The 22,922-nt window shown below is 43.4% G+C and overlaps 1 protein-coding gene across 1 annotated transcript in view; it reads left to right on the top strand.

Moving 5' to 3' along the window:
- The window catches only part of frmd6 (FERM domain containing 6), a 113,906-nt gene that overhangs the window by 67,209 nt on the left and 23,775 nt on the right, over nucleotides 1-22,922 (top strand). Inside the window, exons 4-9 of the mRNA XM_078406701.1 lie at nucleotides 9,191-9,270; nucleotides 11,523-11,599; nucleotides 13,683-13,869; nucleotides 15,466-15,621; nucleotides 17,276-17,341; nucleotides 20,626-20,694. Coding sequence (XP_078262827.1) covers nucleotides 9,191-9,270; nucleotides 11,523-11,599; nucleotides 13,683-13,869; nucleotides 15,466-15,621; nucleotides 17,276-17,341; nucleotides 20,626-20,694 — 635 coding nt within the window. The remainder of the gene's footprint in view (nucleotides 1-9,190; nucleotides 9,271-11,522; nucleotides 11,600-13,682; nucleotides 13,870-15,465; nucleotides 15,622-17,275; nucleotides 17,342-20,625; nucleotides 20,695-22,922) is intronic.

The following is a 22,922-nucleotide window of genomic DNA, read 5'->3' as shown; positions in this document are numbered from 1 at the left end:
GGTAAGCCATAGCTGCTAGGGCAGCGCCGCCATTACGAAGAGCAGGTCATAGTCTGCCGTAAGCAGGGCTGGAAGGCAAGGTGTATGCCCATCGAAGTTGCCTGTAGAGGTTTTGCAGGGCGATCGCTCTACAAAGCCTTGAGTGCACTGGGCATCACCGGAATGGAGAGGAGAAGAGTCATCAAGAACACCACAGAGGCAGTGAAGATGGCTCTGGATCAGGAAAGGAGGTCCATGGGGAGGAGCGAATGCCACATGAACACAAGTCTGATCAACCACGGCTGGGTCACCTGGACGAGGGTGTCTGATGTTGAAAGACCCGAAACACCCAATGACCCCAGGTTACATCACTGATGATGTGTTCAGAAGCATCAAGGCATGTATTTTATCAATCAATATATCACTTAGTGGGACACTGTCCTGTCCACAATAATTGTGTGCATCATAATTCTCTCAATATTGGCTGCAATGTTAAATAAGAAATATTATGTTTATGTAGCTTCACAGAAATCTCAAATCTAACTTGCAAGAACTTTAACATAGGGAAATTAAAATCGAGTGGGATTCCTTTAAATTTTTTTAGAAGAATATTTAATTGCTTGGTTGGTTTATTATTGTCACGTGTACTGAGATACAGTAAAAAGCATTGTTTGTATATTATCAATCAAATCATTTTACATATGAGTACAATCAAGCCATACACATGTCCAAAGGTGATACAGAGAGAAAAATATCAGATTGCAAAATATAGTGTTATAGAGTCATACAACATGGAAACGGGCCCTTTGGCCCAACCTGTCCATGCTAGCCAAGATGCTCCATCTTAGAGCATTGTAGCATTACAGTCACAGAAAAAAAGTCCAAAGCCTGTAATGAGGTTGATTGGAAGATCGACACTGCACCCTATCATAATGGGAAGATGTTGGTTCATGCTTCAGGCTTTTGTATCTTCCGCCTCATGGAATGGCCAAGGTGGGAGTAGTCCTTGACCATGTTGGCTACTTTCCAGAGGCAGTATGAAGTGTAGGTAGAGTCCATAGTGGGGAATCTGTTTGATGAACTGAGCTACAGCCATGACTCTTGTGGTTTGGGGCAGAGCTGCTGTCGAATCAAGTTATGATGCAACCCAATCAGATGCTTCCGACACATAAGAGAGTTTATAAAGAATGTTGGCGTGAAAGTATTCAATTTTTATGCAGCCGTGCACGCCAATTGTCTTTACGTCCATCAGAGCATTGTTTCTTTGGCAATGAATTGAGAAAAGTCAGGTGTGTACAGTAATTAAGACCAATGACACCTTCCATTGATCTAAATGGAAGATAATTAGGCTGGCTTTGTGGGAAGTCTGGGGAATCTCCAAGTTGACTTTCTTCTTTGTGCTCTGCCTGGGTAAACAGGTTTATGAAGTAAGGCTTCAAATATACAATGGACAGGGTTCCCACAAAGAAACAATGAATAAACAATACCACGCGAGGAATCAGCGTTTATATAATTCGCACATCTGATCGGTTGAAAAGTCAGATTAGTAAATTTGTGTAAACATGCTTAGCAATTTCACATTAACCCTGATTAAGTATTGAACCAAATCATTTTGAACTCATGATTCAACCTCATCTCTTTCTTTGACTCCAAAAGGATTCTAAACCTTTGGGATATATGGAGTGTGCCAAGTTTATTTTTTGCATTTTCTACCCCAATTTTCCAAACATAATTCGGAGGAAAAAATCCATTGATGCGGTGTCTCTGAAATCATAAACAGTTTACCATAGAATTAATTACTCTGAAGTGCATTGATGTTTATACAGGCAAACAAAATATGAGTCCATTACAAATTAAGTTAATAATGTTTTGAAAGGAAGCAAAATAAGTGGTACAAGCCAGACTCTCGTAAGCTCATGTTGTTTGGAAAATTGGACATTTTTTAATTTTCAAAATATTTTGAGAATATTTAAACTTTTCAAATTTGTCAGCACAGTTTTAGTAAGGCCGCATGCAAGAGGTTCAGATCACCCATCAGTTTCCACACCAAATATTCAAAGATAAATGACTCCCACATTAAGGATTCAAAATATTAGAAGAAACTAAAATGGGTCAGAAAGTTCGGTTTTAAAGGGAAGTAGAAACAGTAAAACTCAAAAGCAACTCGCTCCTTCTTCACAACAGCCATCAGTCTCTTGAGCGTTGATGGATTAATGAAGCCGGTGCCTTCAGGGACTCAGAAAGCATTCACACCAATACTGTCTTAATTAGATAACAACACCATGATTATTGGCTTCTACTCACTTACAGGAACATTGAATTCTCCAGTTTTCCCCCCTCTCTTCCATGGACCCTACCTGGATGGGCACCTCCCACAATCCCACCCACCTTGCCCCTTCCCCTTCCATCTATATCCCTTCCTCTACTTCACATTTTACGTCTCTTCTCTTGTCTCAGTGCCTTTTGTCTTTTCATCTCTGGCTTTGGTCCAACCAATTTTCAATCAAACTCCCCCTCACCTGCACCCACCTATCACTTGCTGAGCGTTGTCTTGCCACCAGCTCTCTTGCAGCTTTCTCCCTCTTACGACAATCAGTCTGAAGAGGGCCCTGACCTGGAACATCGCCTATTCATGTCCACCAGAGATGCTGCCTGATCTGCTGAGTTACTCCAGCATGTTGTGTTTTTTTTGTACGGATGTTACTCATCCTGGGTATTTCTGTTCCCAGATCAATTCAAAAGCTATTGGAAAGATGTAGAGAAATATTGGCCAAACACGGGCAGATGGGGCCATCTCAGATGGGGCACTTTGGTTGCTATGAAAAAGTTGGGCCTGTTTCCATGCTGTATGACTTTGTAATTCCATGGTTTGCTTTTCCCAGGCATGCCAGATTATTTATTTCCCGTTCATTTGGTATTACATACTTGTTCTTTCATTTGTGAATGCCCGATCAGGCAGAACTCTGTCATTTGTGATTTCTTTCACACACTGGATGAAGAAGTAATCGTGCGTTAAATCTATCAGCTCTTCCCAGAGCACTGTGTGTGATAAACCGGCCTGATTACCTGATGCACACAGAGGAATGAGCAGAAGTACCAGGCTGGCTCTAGGGACGGTGGGGGAGGCTTGGACCACCCATCAGGTTAAGCACTGGAAACTTGAGGGTCTGGGCAGGGCATCAGGGGAGGAGGGGAAAGGGCATCTCACCATCTGCTGGGATGGACGATTCAGTTCATTCATCAATGGGGTTGGTGCACTACAATACGATACAATATGATATAATACGATAGAACTTTATTTATCCCACGAGGGAAATTGGTCTGCCAACAGTCATAATACACAGCAAGGTGCATTACATTAAAGTGACGAGTGGAAAGTTCAGGATTGGGGATGTGCAAAGATTTTGGTGAGGGGGGGAGGGGATGGGGAAGGGGAGTCGGGCTACCCCACGACAGAAGGGGGAGGAGTTGTACAGTTTGATAGCCACAGGGAAAAAGGGATCTCCTGTGCCCCATCTTGGTGGAACCAGTCTTTTGCTGAAGGTGCTCCTCAGGTTGACCAGTGAATCATGGAGGGGGTGAGCTGTATTGTCCAAGATGCTCCAGAGTTTGAGGAGTCAGGGTAGTCTCACCATAGAACAGTGCAGTGCAGAATAAAGCGCTTTGGCCCACAATGTCCATGCTGATCATAATTAAACTAATGTCCTCCATCTGCACATAATCCACATCTATGGGTGAACTCCCATTCGCAGAATGATCAGGATTCAAGATCACTGGGTCCTCCCTGCATGCATCGGGTCCCCAGGGACGGTGCCTTCTCTCCCATGAATTTTATTCTCCTCACCATCTGATTGCAATCTTGCCGTGCTCTTGCAATACTCAACCAATGGTGGTTCCCCAAATGCTCCTGCTTCTGGTTCTGCCATCTTACTTCCAACTCCCTTACCATTCATGTGCCTATACTGTATCGTAGACAAGTCTTTCTTCGACTTCCTCTGTTTCTTCTTCAAACTCAACATGTTCATCCTGAGTTTCCCGAGTTTCTTGGTCCCAGTCAGACAACTACTTAAGAGTGTTTAATTGTCATATGTACAGGCAATGGAATAATGGCATATTTATTTACTGCAGCTTAAAAGGCCCGATAAATGCAAATAGGCACAGATAATATGTAATAATCAATAATACAATAAATTAATTAATAATTCTACTTATAACAGTGCAAAACCAAACTCTGTAGTGCAACCAAAGACACAGTCCACAGAAGATCATTGTGGCTGGGATTAGTGTTGTGCAGTCTTCAAGAGCCTGATAGTTGCTGGATTGAAGCTGTTCTTGAATCTGGAGATTACAACTTCAGCCTCTTGTACCACCTTCCCAATGGTAGTAGTAAGATGAAGTAGTAGTGAGATGAGGGTGTGACCATAGTGGTGTGGGATTTTGATATTGGCTTCCATTTTGAGATAGTGCTTCCTGTAGATCCCTTCGATGGTGGGGAGGACAGTACCTGTGATGAACTGGGCAGTGTCTACTATTCCCTGCAGTCTCCTTCGTTCCTCGGCATTCAAGTTGTCAAACCAGGCCATGATAAGTAGTCTATGTTCTGTCACCTGTAAAATGTCACCTGTAAAAGTTCAAAAGAGTATTCGTCAACATACCAAATCTCCTCAATCTTCCAAGGAAGTAGAGATGTTGTATTTTTGGTGATTGCATCGATGGGCTTAGCCCAGGACAAATCTTCGGAGATATGCACGCGCAGATATGACTCGTGGAGGAAAATACGCTTGTGGATCCCCAGCATTCCCCTCCCGAAGTCAACATTTTTTGAAGTTGCTGAGGAGTATAGGTTGCCTGGATTGCAGGAGAACTTCTCTGCTTTCTCTGAAACTGAGTGTGGGAGCTTTTTCCTTTTCCTATCCTCCAGCTAATTGAAAACTAGCAATAAATCTAAACTTATGATTGCACTGAAAAAAACTGTAGAACTGCAAATATCTTACATTGTAGCCTCTGCTATCATTCAGTTAGCAAAGCACAAGCTTTCCCAATGAATAACCTTGTGGCTCCCAGTTTGAGGGTGGTGGCTGAGGCGGTGTGAAGGACATCAAAGTAAAGTCATTCTTCATGTAAATCACATGCCACAGCTGCTTTGGATGCCTGGAGTTTAATCTCTTGATCATCTGGATCAGTACGGGTGCCAGGGGTTATAGGGAGAAGGCAGGAGAATGGGGTTAAGAGAGAAAGATCGATCAGCCATGATTGAATGGCAGAATCGACTTGATGGGCCGAAGGGCCTAATTTTGCTCCCATCATTTATGAACTTATCTTCTGGGTGAGACTGTGGGGTACTATGAGAAACTTGAAGAAAAGGAAAGAGTTTACATTAAAACAGCAGAACTTTGCATCAATTAAAATCAAAGATTGCAAAACCTTAGTTTTAAATAAAAAGCCATTAGAGGCACAGAGTATTACAGCACAGAAAAAGGCCTTTCGGCCCAAATCATCCATGCCGACCAAGATAGTTTATCTAAGCTCCCCTGCATTTGGCCCATAACCTCTCTAAACCTTTCCTATCTGTGCAACAGTTGAAGTGTCTTTTAAATTATGTTACTGTACCTGCCTCAATTACTTCCTCTGGCAGCTTCATTCGGTAGTGCCACCACCCTCTGTGGGAAAATATGCCCCTTGGGTTCCTATTAAATCTTTCCCTTCTCACCTTAAACCCATGCCATCTACTTCTTGATTCCCCACCCCTGGGGACAAGACTCTGCATTCACCAGAATCCTGTTAAAATGTGAAGCGCTATAAAAAAGTGAGTATGGAGCATCATCCATTTTAATTATCATTCCCCACACATATCGCTCAGAAACTTAATAACTGTAGATTTACTGGAAACATAATGGGGAGTTCACAGCCACAGCAAACTTGTTTATAAAACTCAGCAAGTTGAAGGCTAAGGAAAAAGATAGTCTATGTTGAGAATTGATTTGAGGCTGGACAGTTTGCACTGTGGCCTGGCAGTTTAACATGAACAGCTTCACTGATTCGATGCTTTGTATTACTAAACAAAGTGGTGCCAGTAAAGTAATTACACAGCCCAAGGACTCTGACAATGGGATGGTTGGTGTTTACAGTGGCCTTCCATTTTCAAAGCCGTTGGCAATTAATAACAAATATCCCACACGTTGCATCTGATGAGATTACAAGCTAAATTGGGCAAATTACAAAAAGGAAAAGTCTTTTACAGAAAAAGAGTAATACTAGGTTTTGCATTATTATGACTCCGCCATAATAAAGCAAAACCAAAGTCTGTAGTGCAACCAAAGATCATAGTTGGGGTTAGTGTTGTGTAGTGTTCAAGAGCCTGATGGTTGCTGAGAAGAAGCTGTTCTTGAACCTGGAGGTCATGGTTTCCGGGCTTCTGTACCACCTTCCCAGTGGCAGTTGTGAGATGAGAGCGTGACCAGGGTGGTGTGGGTCTTTGATATTGGCTGCCTTTCAGAGACAGAGCCTCCTGTAAACTCCTGATGGTGGGGTGTTGTCTGTGCGGAGCTGGGTTGGTCAGATTTGATTGATGCAAATGGTGTACACACTCTGGCCTCCTTTGTGCAACAATGCCAGCAATTTTAGCATCACCACAATTCAAATTTAACTCGCCATGAAATGAATTATGTTGTGGATATCTAAGATTAAAAGATTAATTCTGAGCACTGAGAATTCTTTTGGGATCTTCTGGATCTGAGAGTTCTTTGTGTGGCAATTTATCAGCAGCTGTTGTGTGGGGGAGTGTACATCAATACCGTCTTTGTAGAGTCCAACATTATAATTAACTAACTTTGAATTTACTCATAGATGTTTATTTCCATTGATGTGCATATGGGGGGGGAAACTTGTCTTTCCCAGGTCATGAGACTTTCCTTCATCTGCTGGCCAAATAGAGTCCACCCTACAGATTGACCCCCAGTGCTGAGCAGTGAACACGCATCCCAACCTGTGGTTCAGCGGGCAGATGGGAGAATTGTTTGTCTGCATTCAAGAGAGAGATAGATAGAGCTCTTAAGGATAGCGGAGTCAGGGGGTATGGGGAGAAGGCAGGAATGGGGTACTGATTGAGAATGATCAGCCATGATCACATTGAATGGCGGTGCTGGCTCGAAGGGCCGAATGGCCTCCTCCTGCACCTATTGTCTATTGAAGGGCATCGACGCCAAACGTCACCCATTCCTTCTCTCCAGAGATGCTGCATGTCCCGCTGAGTTACTCCAGCAGTTTTTGCCTATCTTCGAATTGTTGTTACTCTGGAGTATCTAGAAAACCACCTGCTTATTGTTTCCCTCCATCGAGAGCCTCAGCTGCTTGCACTGAAAGCCAAATTGGCCGACCGTTCTCCTTCTGGAGTAAATGAAAATCCATGCAACGGCAAATGCTGGCAATCTCCAAAACATCTGCATGCTTTCAATTCCAGTCCCTTAATCGTCCAAAATCATTGTGTTTTTCTGCTGATCCAGATCTTCAACGCCCAAGTCCTTGACCTCTGAAATTCCTGGCATTCATTTGGCCCTCTCTGTAGGATCTGCGACCTGAAACTTTAGGTTTAGTTTTATTCTTGTCACGCATACCATGCGTACAGTGAAAAGGCCATGGTACAGTGAAAAGCTTTATTTTGCATGCTCAAACTCAAGTGCAATAGATAGAGCAGCGGTGATGATACAAAGTGCAGCATGTAGTCTTCAGCATCGTAGTGCATCAGTTCCAAAGACAACGTCCAATGTCCACAATAAAGTATAGATGGATCGAACGGTACCCTAGCTCATGGAAGGACTGTTCAGAAGCCTGATAACAGCGAGGAAGATGTTGTTCCTGAGTCTGGTGGTGCATGGTTTCAAGCTTCATTAACTTCTGCCAACAACCTGGATCTCAATGCTCTTAAGACAGTGGAACTAATTGTAGACCTTCGAAGAGCTCCCCCTCCCCTCCCCCCACTCACCATCAACAACACCACAGTCACATCTGTGGAGTTATTTAAGTTCCTTGGAACCATCATCTCCAGGGACCTTAAATGGGGGGCCACCATCGACTCCACAGTCAAAAAGGCCCAACAGAGGATGTACTTCCTGCGGCAACTGAGGAAACACAATCTGCCACAGGCAATGATGGTCCAATTCTATACTGCTATCATTGAGTCCGTCCTCACCTTCTCTATCATGGTCTGATTTGGCTCAGCCACCAAGCACGACATCCGGAGGCTGCAACGGATCGTTCGATAAGCTGAGAAGGTTGTTGGCTGCAACCGTCCCCCCCATTGACGAACTGTACACTGCAAGGGCCAGGAAGCGAGTGGGCAAGATCATCTCTGACCCCTCTCACCCTGGCCACAAAATCTTTGAAGCACTTCCCTCTGGAAGGTGACTCCGGACTGTCAAAGCAGCCACAGTCAGACATAAAAACAGCTTTTTTCCATGAGTGGTAGTTCTACTCAATAACCAAAGTCTGCAGTCTCTTTTTTGCTCTGGTTTATTTTCACCCACATGTTTAGACTGTAATGTTGTATCCTTATTGTTTTGATGTGGTTGTGCTTTATTCTTAATTGTTAACTATGTTTGTGTTGTCATTTGTGAGCGGAGCACCAAGGCACATTCCTTGTACATGCACATACTTGGCCAATAAACGTATTCATTCATTCATTCATTCATTCATTCATTCATTCATTCATTCATTCATTCGATTCTCTCTGTTTCACTTTCCTCAGATGATGCCTGATCTGCTGATGCTTTCAGCACCACATTAAGCAACCTGTAAATGATTAGATTTTGAGGAATGTCTAATCATATTTCATATTACTAGTGAGGTTTTGTGGTAGTGCAATGGTGGAATCTCACATCCACTCCAAACATGAATAGGACTGTTCTTTGAAAAATCCTTAATAGGTGAAGAAAGTGGTTAGACTTGAGATCTTCCCATGAATGTGTTTTGTAAGTGCTGATATGGATGGAGGAGCCGAATTATCATTTTGATATTAAATTCTGAAATTATATTAAATTCACAGCGATGGCATTTACTTATTAAAAAGTAAATGCCATCTCTGTAAATTCTCAATCTAAATTTGGAATTAAAATGCAAAGAAGCCTCACTCGTAGAGCAACAGTATAAACAAAGTTTCAAATTTGACCTTTCATGATTGGGGCTAATGTTCCTTTATTTTCTCTCCCTGACACAGACAATGAACATGTCTACATGGAGCTGATGCAGAAACTCTATAAATATTGCCCAAAGGAATGGAAAAAGGAAGTGAGCAAGGTGAGTGTGTCTGTGCTGGAGTTTTACCTGTGGTTCAGTACAGTCCAGACTTCTTCTCACCTTGGCCATGTGCCTATTGGTACACACTCAACAGAGGACATTTCATGTGGAATTATAGGTGGCTGGGTAGGCCCAGCAAAACTCACAGCTTTGGAGGTGATTGCCAGTGAGGGATACAAGGGAAAAGAAGGCTTGAGTGACTTGTGAATATCACCTGACACTAAAATTGTCGCATCACATTGATGTTATCGAGGGCACAGAGAAGATTTACGAGGACTTGGACTAAAGGTCGTAGCCGCAGAATAAAAAGACCTTCTTTTAAGAAGAAGACTAGAAGAAATTTCTTTAGTCTGAGGGTGGTGAATCTGTGGAATTCTTTGCCACAGAAGACTGTGGAGACTGTCAGTGGATATTTTTAAGGCAGAAATAGATAGATTCTTCATTAGTACAGGTGTCAGAGGTTATAGGGAGAAGGCAGGAGAATGGGGTTAGGAGGTAGATCAGCCACGATTGAATGGCGGAGTAGACTTGATGGGCCGAATGGCCTAATTCTACTCCTATCCCTTATGACATGACCCGAGGATCATGTCAGGACTTGAGGGTCTGAGCTATAGGGAGAGGTTGAGCAGGCTGGGACTCTATTGCTTGGAACGCAGGATGATGAGGGGTGATCTTATAGAGGTGTACAAAATCATGAGAGGAATCGATCAGGTAGACACACAGTCTCTTATCGAGAGTGGTAGAATTGCGAACCAAAGGACATTGGTTTAGGGTGAGGGGGTAAGATTTAATAGGAATCCAAGGGGTAATTTTTTCACACAAAGGGTGGTGAGTGTAAGGGTTGCCAACTTTCTCGTTCACAAATAAGGGACAAAAGGTGATGTCACCACCCCGCGCCCCATGTGACCTCACCCCGCCAGTGGTCACGTGCACCCGCTTTACCAATGGCGGTCGCCTGGACCAGGAGGCGAGTTGCTACGCACCCTCCGTTAGGCGGCGCCCGGACCTCCGGGCTTATACTGTCCGGGCCTACAGCAGCACCCGGGCCTAATACGGGAAAGGGCGGTCCCGCACAGGACAAACCAAGTTAGCCCAATATAACGGGATGTCCCGGCTAATATGAGACAGTTGGGAACCCTAGTGAGTGTATGGAACGAGTTACCAAAGGAGGTAGTTGAGGCAGCGACTCACAATGTTTAAGAAACAATTAGACAGGTACATGGATAGGACAGGTTTAGAGGGATATGGGCCAAATGCAGGCAGGTGGAACAAGTGTAGATGGGACATGTTAGTCGATGTGGGCACGTTGGGCTGAAGGGCCTGTTTCGATCTGTACAGGTCTATGACTCTCTCTGCCACTCCAAAGCAGGTGTGGCTCAAAGACAGTGAAGATGGTTATGAAGAATTGTAGCGGGATCAGCTAAGCAAGTGGCCCCTTTGTCCCTCTGCCCGTCTCTCTGCTGTAATAGAACTGTCTTCCATTAGCCAGGCTACTGCACAGAGACAATATGTTTGCAAATTACTCGTACATCAACATAGTACAATGCATGAAGGTGATGCATTCTCAATTGTCCAGTTAACGCGTGACATTTTTAAAGTGTACACGGTACAGTTTCATGTGACCCAAGGAGAGGACCTGTGCAGTGACCTTTGTTACATGAGACATATTGTGGTTGAAAAAGCACAAAAAGTTGTTGTGAAAGACAAATGCCGATTTGTCTGCATTCTTGCTTTCATTGCATGCAATTCATACGTGTCTTTTAAATGCTATTATTGGACCTGCCTCAACTACTTCTGGCTGATCATTTCATATACCCACAACTCTCTATGTTCAAAAGACCACCCTCGGGTTACTTTTAAATCTTTCCCCTTTCACCTTCAACAATGGCCCCTAATTTTTGATTCCTGAAAAAAAGAGTCCCTGTGCATGCATTCACCCTATCCATCCCCCTTGCATCTACAAGATCGTCCCTGACCTTGTGATCTGAAAATCAGTTGCAGATGCAGTTGAAGATGACAGCAAATTTCCTGCTGATTTACACTCTGTGCAGTTGACATAATTGATCAAATTCCAATTACCTATTTTGTTGGATGTGAAGATTTACTTGGTGGCATAATGTGGAAATTATATTTTTGTAATTAAAATGATGAACTCTTCTTCGTGTATAAGAATATAGGCGTCTGCGCAATGTAAAACTGTGAAAATCTCCCGGGATTCCTGCCATTTATTCTCTTTTCTGTCCTTCCTGCAGGGCATTGACCAGTTTGGACCACCAATGATCATTCACTTCAGGGTTCAGTACTATGTGGAGAATGGAAGATTAATTGGGTGAGACTAATGTCACTGAAGAATTGTATGAACATGAGCTCAAATGGAATAAGTTAAGATCCAGGAGCTGAATTGGACCATTCGGCCCATCACGTCTACGCCGCCATTCAATCATGGCTACGATAGTTTAGTTTAGTTTAGAGATACAGCGCGGAAGCAGGCCCTTTCGGCCCAACGGGTCTGCGCCGCCCAGCGATCCCCACACATTAGCACTATCCCATACCCACTAGGGACAATTTTTACATTTACCAAGCCAGTTAACCTGCATACCTGTATGTCTTTGGAGTGTGGGAGGAAACCGGAGATCTCAGAGAAAACCCACGCAGGTCACAGGGAGAACGTACAAACTCCGTACAGACAGCACTTGTAGTCGGGATTGAACCCGGGCCTCCGGCGCTGCATTCGCTGTAAGGCAGCAACTCTACCACAGCGCCACCTTGCCTCCCATAGTTTTTGTGCATGTACACAGCGCTCTAAAACATTAAAGCTAGATTGATGTACAGCAGCCAACAACGTTGCGTGAGCTGTTACATGTGTAACAGCAACAGATTGTGTCTGCAAAAAACAGCACTGGATAGATGTAGGAGAAAAAAACTGCAGATGCTGGTTTAAATCGAAGGTAGACACAAAATGCTGGAGTAACTCAGCGGGTCAGGGAGCATCTCTGGAGAGAAGGAATGGGTGACGTTTCGGGTCGAGACCCTTCTTCTGAATGATGTCAGGGGAGGGGCCGGGACAAAGATAGGATGTAGTCGGAGACAAGAAGATTAGTGGGAGAACTGGGAAGGGGGAGGGGATAGAGAGGGAAAGCAGGGACTATGTGAAGTTAGAGTGTCGGAGACAGGAAACTAGTGGAAGAACTGGGGAGGGGATAGAAAGGGAAAGCAGGAACTATCTGAAGTTAGAGTCGGGGACAGGAAGACTAGTGGGAGAACTGGGGAGGGGATAGAAAGGGAAAGCAGGGACTATTTGAAGTTAGAGTCGGAGACAGGAAGACTAGTGGGAGAACTGGGGAGGGGATAGAAAGGGAAAGCAGGGACTATTTGAAGTTAGAGTGTCCGAGACAGGAAACTAGTGGGAGAACTGGGAAGGGGAAGGGGATAGAGAGGGAAAGCAGGGACTATCTAAAGTTAGAGTCGGAGACAGGAAGACTAGTGGGAGAACTGGGGAGGGGATAGAAAGGGAAAGCAGGGACTATTTGAAGTTAGAGTGTCCGAGACAGGAAGACTAGTGGGAGAACTGGGAAGGGGGAGGGGATAGAGAGGGAAAGCAGGGACTATCTGAAGTTAGAGTGTCCGAGACAGGAAGACTAGTGGGAGAACTGGGAAGGGGGAGGGGATAGAGAGGGAAATGTCTACTGGATAGTTGTAAATTAGTTTACAACTGTTAAATTTTAAAATACAAATTTTAGTGTCTATCAATTTTCAGTAATGAAATATTTTGGAGCGTGCACAAATGTTCCTGTTGCTTCAGTGGAATGACTCGTGTCTTTAATCCAAGCTGAAGTGAAACTGTTTTGCCATTTGCTTATATTCTATAACTATTTCCTCATTATCTGCACAAGAAACAGTGCAAGAAGAATCTGAAAAATTACGGCAAAGGGTTCTGCCTACTGATACCGCATCCCATTTCTGTCCTAAATCTCGATTCGATCATCCCGTTCATGAATCTATCACAGCCTTCCCCAAAACCACTCTTCACATAATGCCTTTAAAGCCCTTGGACTTCTTTTTCTTTTGGAGTGCAGAAGGCTGAGGGGTGACCTTATCGAGGTGCACAAGATCACGAGGGACATGGTTATAGAATTTAATTATGAGAGGCATAGATAAGGTAAACAATCAGAATCTTTTTCCCCAGTATGAAAAAATCAAATACTAAAGGGCATAGCTTTAAGGTGAGAGGGGCAAAGTTTAAAGGAGATGTGCTGAGCAAGTTGTTTTACACAGAGGGTGGTGGGTGTCTGGAAAGTGCTGCTGGAGGTGGTGGTTGAGGCAAATATGAGCGTGGTATTTACATTTTTTTTGGATAGGTACATGGATATACAGCGGCCATTGATTCTAATCTCTTCAATCTCCCTTTGCAGCGACAAAACAGCAAGATACTATTATTACTGGCATCTCCGGAAACAGGTTCTCCAGTCCCAGTGCATGCTTCGTGAAGAGGCATACTTTCTCCTTGCTGCCTATGCCTTGCAAGCGGACCTCGGAAACCACAAACGCCACAAACATTATGGGAAATACTTTGAGCCTGAAGCTTACTTCCCTCCTTGGGTAAGAACAACCTAAAACCTTTATCTCTTTATATGAACATGGAACCCAGAACGCCAGTGATTCGGTGTGGTGCCAACTCACAAGAGCTGAAGAATCTGGAAACCAAGATTTTTTTGGAAACATTTAAGTTCTATTTGAAATTCCACTGAAAGCTGAGGCGGCTTTAACATCAGTGTGTAACTGAACATGGTTGTACAAATGATTACAAATGAGTATTTGCTTGAACATTACAGAAGTGTATTGCATGCAGTTCTGGTTGCCCAATACAGGAAGGATGTGGAGTCTTTGGAAAGGGTGCAGAGAAGGTTTAACAGAATGATGCCTGGATTAGGGGGTGTTAGCTCCAGGGAGAGGTTGGACAGACTTTGATTATTTTTTCTGGAACGCTAGAGGTTGAGTGGAGACTTGATAGAAATATATAAAATTATGGGAGGCATAGATAGGGGAGACAGTCAGAACCTTTTTCCCCTTTATCAAATACTAAGTTAAGAGGGGAAAGTTTAAACATGATATGTGTGGGAAGTTTCTGACACAGAGGGTGTTAGTTTCTGGAACATGCTGCCGAGTGTGGTGGTGAAGGCAAATATGATGGCCAATGCCATTAAGAGATTTTTACATAGACACAGGTATGCACAGAATGGAGGGGTATGGACTATGTACTGGCAGGTAAGTGTTGGCCTTGGCATTGTGTTCGGCACAGCCATTGTGGGCCGAAAGGTCTAATCTTGTGCTGCTCTATTTCATGTTCTATGATAGTAGTGGGCTAAATTCCACTGTTTACACTTTGGGGCAGGAGCAAACTCAAAGCTAGCGTTTGTTTCCAGAGGGCTAGAAAACAAAAACTAGGATGCAATGCTGAGATTCTTTTAGACGCTGGTCATGCGGCATTTGGAGTAGTGTGAGCAATTTTGTCCGCCATGTCTGAGGAAGGGTGTGGATGTGGAGAGGGTCCAGAGGAGGTTTACATGAATGATCCCAGGAATGAGTGGGTTAACATATGATGAGCGTTTATCGGCACTGGGCCTGTACTCGCTGGAGTTTAGAAGAATGAGGGGGACCTCATTGAAACGTACAGAATAGTGAAAGGCTTGGATAGAGTGGATGTGGAGAGGATGTTTCCACTAGTGGGGGAGTCTAGAACTATAGGTCACAGCCTCAGAATTAAAGGACGTTCCTTTAGGAAGGAGATGAGGAGCAATTTCTTTAGTCAGAGGGTGGTGAATCTGTGGAATTCTTTGCCACAGAAGGCTGTGGAGGCCAATTCAATTGATATTTTTAAGGCAGAGATAGATTCTTGATTAATCCAGGTGTCAGGGGTTCTGGGGAGAAGGCAGGAGAATGGGGTTAGGAGGGAGAGATAGATCAGCCATGATTCAATGGCGGAGTAGACTTGATGGGCTGAATGGACTAATTCTGCTCCTATCACTTATGGCTTTATGACCTTGTAAAGGTCATATCCGTGTAAAGTTCCTTTATCCTTGTAAAGTTCCCTCGTGCAATGTTGTTTTGGGATCAGTGTGATTTTTGGATTATGGAGTATCAAAGATCAAATAATAAGATGCAAACTGATGCTGGATCTAAAATTTACACCTGTAGGTGGTTACCAAGCGGGGCAAGGAGTATATTTTGAAACACATTCCAAATATGCACAAGGACCAGTATGCACTTACAGCCACAGAAGCACATCTCAAATACGTCAAAGAGGCTGTCCAGTTGGAGGATGTAGCTGTTCATTATTACAGACTGTATAAGGTAAGGAGCAGAATGTACAGAGAGTCATAGAGCATGTAAACGGGTCCTTTGGCCCAATTCATCCATAAGACCGTAAGACAAAGGAGCAGAATTAGGCCATTTGGCCATTCAATCTACTCCATCTTTCTATCATGGCTGATCTATTTTTCCCTCTTAACCCCATTCTTGTCCATGCCGACCAAGTGGCCCCATCTGTGCTAATTCCATTTGCATGGGTTTGTCCCATATCCCTCTAAACCTTTCCTATCCATGTACCTATCCAGAAGTGTCAACTACTTCCTCTGGCAGTGTAACTTGCAGCTTCAGTTGAACAGGATACTCTGAATGTTTATTGACAGTGCAGACGACCTGAAAGAATTATCCATTTTCTTTTTGTCTGACTGTCTTCCCAACTTGGGAAGGTTATCTGTGACCAGGTCTTTGGAATGGCTGCCTGCAGTCCCACCAGTGTTGCCAACCGTAGTTTGGGCAAGTCACAGTCCAGGTAAATGATAAAGCAATGCATGTTGTGTTGGAGATGAAAGAGCGAGTGGAACTCCAGTTATATATTTTTTACCGCGTAGGCCTAAGGTGAAATGGGAGAGATTTAAGAATCACCTCGGGGGCAAATTTTTCACTCTGAGGGTAGTCCATATCTGGAATGAGCTGCCGGAGGAAGCTATTGAAGTGAATACAATTACAGGACATTTGGACAGATTTGTATCGGAAGGGTTTAGAAGGTTAATGGACCAATGCAGACAAATGGGATCAGCCCTGTATGTCAACTTCCTTGGCATGAACAAGGTAAGTTGAAGGGCCATGCTGTACATGTCCATGCTGTATAGCTCTGTGACTCTAAATTGTGGTTTGTGACTGTATAATAAGTGATTCAGGGATGGAGATTAGTAGGTTGAGATTCCATCGTTAAGGTACAGACTCGTGGAGGGAGCAGCGTTTACTGCAAGTGATAATATTTAGTCAAATGCTATATAGGTCACATCCGTGGCTTCAGTATCTTGTTTTCTATTTTTATTTAGCAACAGTTGAGGCCACCCAAACCTAAGAGTTGGTCACAGCATGATCAGCATTAGGCTTGGTTGATTTGCCTTCACAATTCATTAGAGGTGCAGTAACGTATAAACAAAAATAGACTTGAATGTTATGTTGCTGTTTGCTGGGTTGCAATAAAATTAATCTGCTTCCCTGTTATTGTTTAACACAGAAGAGTAAAGAGTACACTGGGATAAACCTGCCTTTTGAGCAGCCCATTCTTTTACATGTAAACTCTTATTAATCTGTACCTACACGCAAACCTTGCCTCCCAAATTAGAAGGGTCAAGTCAAGAGAATTTAATTGTCTTATGTACTGGCAACTGAACAATGAAATTGTTGCTTGCTGCAGCTTACCATGTGTGTTAATGGAAAACGCATGGATAAATATATAATAATCAATAACACATCAACAACCATAATACAAGAGGGCAGAACACAGGCAAGTGGGATGGGGCATCATGGTCGACATGGGCCAGTTGAGCCGAAAGGTCTGTTTCCATGCTCTATGACTCTAGTGAAATATTGGCCGAGGGACATTTAATTTTAATTTTAATCAGGAGAAGGAATTGCAACAATGTTTGCTGCACAGGAACGTCGTCTGATTTTACTTTGTTCTGTTTAGGATAAGAGAGAGATTGATGCCTCACTGATGCTGGGTTTAACCCTTCAAGGACTTCAGATATTTCAGGTAAGATGCAAAACAGTTCAAGTCCAATTGAAGTCTTGAATTTCTGTGTAGGTAAACAGGAGCTCTGTTGATGGAGGATGGTGCAAATGCCAAAACAGCTCAATAGCTTTGCCATGCACTACTTTGTAAGGGCTGATTATTCCTGGGGATAAAGATTGCATTGCACAGCGTGTGGTTATATGTAGTTCTGGTCGCCCAGCTGTCAGAAGGATAGTTGGAAAGGGTGCAGAAAAGATTCACTGGAATGTTACATCGGCTTGCAGGCCTGAGTAATAGACTGAGGTTAGTTAGGCTGGGACTTTTTTCTTGGAGCGTAGGAGGCTGAAAGGTAACCTCATTGTGGTGTACAAGATAATGAATAGCATAGATAAAAACACTCGCAATGTTCCCACCCCCCCCCCCCCCCCCCACCACCCGCCCCCCCCCCACCCCCAGAGTAAAAGATTCTAAAACTATAGGGTATTGACTTAAGGTGAGAGGGGAAAGATTTAAGAGCTCAGGAAAAACCTTCACTCAGGGAATTGCCTGTATCTGGAAAGAGATGCCAGAGGAAGTTATAGAAGCAGATACATTTGTGGACTTATAGTCAGAGGTTGGATAGACTGAGACTTTTTTCTTTAGAGTGTAGGATGCATAGCTGACCTTATTGAGGTATACAAGATCATGAGGAGCATGGATAAAGTGAACGCTCACAGTCTTTTTCGCAGGGTAGAGGACTCTAAAAATAGAGGGAATACGCTTAAGGTGACAGGGGAGAGATTTAAGAGGGACCTCATGCGCAATGTTTTCACTCTGAGGGCAGTCCGCATCTGGAATGAGCTGTCTAGAGGAAGCCATAGAAGTGGATACAATTACACCTTTAAAAGTCAGTTATGGACACATATGCGAATAGGAAGGATTTAGAGGGAAATGGGCTACACAGTGTGGACTCGGTGGGTTTAAGGGCCTGTTTTCATGCCATATTTCTAAACTAAAATCCCCAAAGTTCCATGTCCATTCGCTCTACAGTTGCTGCGTGACCCGCTGAGTTCCGCCAGCATTTTGGTGCTTTTTGCTTTTACTTTAAATTCTTTTGCCCTTTTTTTCATATCACATTGCTGTTGTTTTACTTAAAGGTAACAATTTCAGTTGAACTTCATTGGAATTGCTTCCTGTGTCGGCCGCAGGGGTGGAGATTATGCCAGTGTCAGGAAAGGGAAACTCCTCGTCTGCAGAGAATCAGCGTAAAGGAATTTCTTCTGGTCTGGATAACATGGTTCATTAAAGAACTTAAACACACACCCATTCCACGAAACCACTCAGCTCTAAGATTCTCAGTGCACTGCAAATGGCTGATGGCACAGTTTATCTGACTCGAATGAAATCCTCCTTCTTTAAAATTTCTACATTTATATTGGTTGTTCACAAAATTAGCAGCTTTGCTTGAAGAAGACAAAGTTAGTTTTGTGTTGTTTTAACTTCTGCCCTGTGTGATTCACAGAAGGCAGGAGAGGACTAATGTGCAGCATAATTGCAGTATAATCACTGTAATGTTTAGTTCCGCAGTAGTTCCGTAGCATATCCAAAATTAGAATCGGTCTAAAATGCTCAATTTTTTCTGAGCCATCGACTTTAACTAGAAACAATGTTCAGCTGTTTGTGCTTTACTCTCATGGTCTTTACAGAACTCAGGCTTTGAGTTTTACTTTGATATTCATTGAAACAATATGGGCTAGGGAAATGGATTTGCACAATAACCAATATTGATTCTCTCGATTATTCACAGCTGCATCATTGAGTTGAGTACATAAGTTGGGTTGAGCTTTATAATTGTCACGTGCACTGAGGTACAGTGAAAAGCTTTGTTTTAAAAACAGATCAGACTTCCATACATAAATACAATCAAGTCCAACTCAAATACAATAGAAAGAGTAAAGGGGGAAGACACAAATTTCAATGTCCTCAATGGGGTAGAGGTGAATTGGACAGTACCCCGAGTTTATGGAAGGACCATTCAAAAGCCTGAAAACAGAGGGGAAAAAGCTGTTCCTGAGTCTGGTGGTGTGCTTCTTCAAAACTTCTGTACCTTCTACTGGATGGCAGGAGGGAGAAGAAGGAATGACAAGTCTTTGACTTTGTTAAAAAGATACAAAGTGCTGGAGTATCTCAGCAGGTCAGGCAGTATCTCTGGAGAACATGGATACTTGACGTTTCGGGTCGGAATCCTTCTTCAAACTGATTGTAGTGGGTGGGGAGTGGAGGGGAAGAAAGCTGGATGAGAGGTGGGGGCAGGGAATAGCCTGGCGAGTGAGAGATGAATACAAGTGGGGGGGGGAGGGGTGGGTTTGATTGGTAGATGGTTGGACAAAGGCCAGAGATGAAAGGACATGGTGTGAAGCAAGGATAGATGAAGATCGTGAAGGAATATAGGTGGAAGGACAGGGGATAAGAGGAAGTTGAAAATGGGTGTGAATCCTAGTAGGGCATAGGGAAGAAAGGTGGAAGGAATAAATGAATTAATTAATGAAAAGGGGGGGGGGTGTGGTGTGGGAGGTTGTTTGTAGGTAAGTTAGCTAAAGTTGGAAAATTCAACGTTCATACCATTAGGTTGTAAGCCACATAAGCAGAATATGAGATGCTGTTCCTCCAGTTTGTATGTGGCCAGCGATATTTACACAATGGTGTACCGTGTGCAGTTCTGTCATTGGAATGCCATTAAATTGGAAAAGGTGCAGAAGAGATTCACCAGGGTGTTACCTGGGCTTGCAGGCCTGAGAAATAGGGCGAGGTTGGATAGGCTGGGACTTTTTTGTCTTGGAGCATAGGAGGCTGAAAGGTGACCTCATTGAGGTGTACAAGATCATGTGTGGCATGGATAAAGTGAACATTCGCAATCTTTTTCCCCCCAGAGTAAAGAATTATAAAACTATGGGGCATAGACTTAAGGTGAGAGGGGAAAACTTGAAGAGGGACCTCAGCGACAAACTTTTCACTCAGAGGATTGCCTGTATCTGGAATGAGCTGCCAGAGGAAGCTATAGAAGCAGATACATTTGTGAATTTTGAGGCATTTAAACAGATATCTGTTCAGGAAGGGTTTAGGGGGCTATCGGCCAAATGCAGGCAAATGGGTTTAGCCCAGTACGCCAACTTGTCCAGCATGAACAGGGTGAGTTGAAGGGCTTGTTTCCATGCTGTAAAACTCTGACTCTAACACTCCTTCCTTGCTCTTTTCACCTCGGTGCCAAAGAAGTGCGATCAGGACACAGACTGCCTGTATTTCTCACACCATGTCATTTTTTCCAGGTTGTGGGTGAATCGAAACAGTTGTTGTATGATTTTCCTTGGTCTAACGTTGGCAAGCTTGTGTTTGTGGTAAGTCGGAAATTTTTCTAGCACATCTATTCTTCCCACTGACTTGAAGAAGAAGGGGAATCTACAGTATTTCCTTGCAATAATGGTTGCCTGTCTCCGTGGAAATCTGGGAAGGAAGGGGTTCAGAGAGCCCACAAAAACAAATTATACATGAATTACACACAATGTTCTAAAAGAAAGAAGATGACTGTGCAAAAACATAATTTTTAAAACCCCCTACAAGTCCATGGTATTGCAAGAGGAGGTGCATAGCATTGGTCGAGATAGGATTAGAATTGTGCCGTTTGGGTCAAGAACCTGATTGAGGAAAGTGGCTTTTCCTGAACCTGGTGGTGTGGGACTTTAGGCTTCTGTACCTCCTGCCTGACGGTAGCAGCGAGAAGAGGGCATGGCCTGGGCGGTGGCGATTCTTGGGGATAGATGCTACCTTCCTGAGGCAGCGCCTTGTACAGATACTTTTGATGGAGTGGAGGGCTGAGTCCACCACTCTGCTGTCTCTTGCATTCCTGTGTGTCGCATTTGCTGCACCAGGCCATGTTGCAACCAGTGAGGATACTTTTCACAGTGCCTCTGTAGAAGACTGTGAGCACATTCGGATAAATGCCAAATCTCTTTAAACTTCGAAGAAAATAGAGGCGGTGGCGGGCCTTCTCCCCAGAACAAGTCATCAGAGATGTTAATGGCCAGGAATTTGAAGCTACTAACTCTCTCTGCCAACAGCCCACCAATGAAAACAAACATGTTGCCTCCTGATTTCTCCTTTCTGATCAATGATAAGTTCCTTGGTCTTGTTGATATTGAGCGAGAGATTGTTATTGTGACGCAACTCAACTAGAAGTTCTATCTCTCTCTTGTACACTGACTCTTCATCTCCCTTGATGGCCAAAAACTGATTCATGTAAAATTGATCCTCTATATTTCTTAATATTTGCTATTTTATGATATATACCATTTTTGTCTATACGTGAAGAGGCGAGATACAAGTTCTCTAAAAATACACATCGATAAACTGGCGATGTGCACAATATAATATTAACAGAGTAGCAATCCTTTCCAGAAGTGTGGATGGCTTTTTGCTACTTATCCAGTTTACAAGATAAGAAAGCAGGAATCATAACAATAAACACAACCAAGTTAATTTTTTTTCCTGCTCTTTTAGCTTCATGATATTGGATTATTACAGAGATAAGTACATATAATGGAACTCTTAGTTTAGCCAAAACTTCCTTCAGTGCAATTGCCTTGTCCTGTATAAACCACACCATTGAGTGGCTTTTCAAATTCTGTCCCTCCCTCTCTCCTCCACCTCTCACTTCAAGAAACACACTCCATCTACCAGACAGCGCTTGCACTTTCTAACATAATTCGTGTAAGTACCATTCACCAATGCACAGTTGAAATATAGCTTTATTGTGGATAGGATATTTGAATAAGTTTTTACATGTGTATAAATTTGCAAAACCGAGGTGAAGTGGTGGACTTGAAATCAACAATGTTATTAAGTTGGGAAAAGTGCAGAAGAGATTTGCAAGGTTGTTGCTTTGGTTTGTGGACTTGGGTTGTCAGGAGAGATTGAATAAATGGGACATCTTCCTTTGGAGCGTAGGACACCGAGGGATGAACTTATTTAGGTGTACGAGATCTTGGTGGACATGGTTATTGTGAAAGCTCAGCCTGTTTCCTTTAACTGAGGACAGGATTCTAAAACTAGAGGGCATATGCCTGAGGGGAGAGATTTTCCAGGGACGTTAAGGGCAGTTTTTTCACTCTAAGGGTAGTCCGTATCTGGAATGAGCCGCTCGAGGAAGCTACAGAAGCTGATGCAATTATGGCTTTTAAAAATCATTTGGATAGGTATATGGATAGGAAGGATTTTCGAGGGACAAATACAAGCAATTGTGACTAGCCCAGAATGTTAACTTGATCGGCACGGACAAGGTGGGCTGAAGGACCTGTTTCCATTCTGTACAGCTCTATGACTCGAGAGCTCAATGACATTAGGCTGCGTATTGTGATTGCAATCCAGTGAATTATAACCTTTACGAGCAAAGCTCTGTATTCCTGTATTCCTGTAAATGGTTTTGCCTACGATGCAAATAGTGGGCCCCAGCTACACTCCTTGAAAACACAATCGGGATCCTTCCCCAAATCACTTTCCAAGGACCCTGTTTCAACAATCCTTTTAAAACTCACCGGGACGCTGTTTCCATGTTGCTTTAGAGTCCACG

Source organism: Rhinoraja longicauda, chromosome 10, assembly GCF_053455715.1.
Source record: "Rhinoraja longicauda isolate Sanriku21f chromosome 10, sRhiLon1.1, whole genome shotgun sequence".
Taxonomy (NCBI): Eukaryota; Metazoa; Chordata; class Chondrichthyes; order Rajiformes; family Arhynchobatidae; genus Rhinoraja; species Rhinoraja longicauda.
This window is presented reverse-complemented; position numbering and strand designations above follow the sequence as displayed.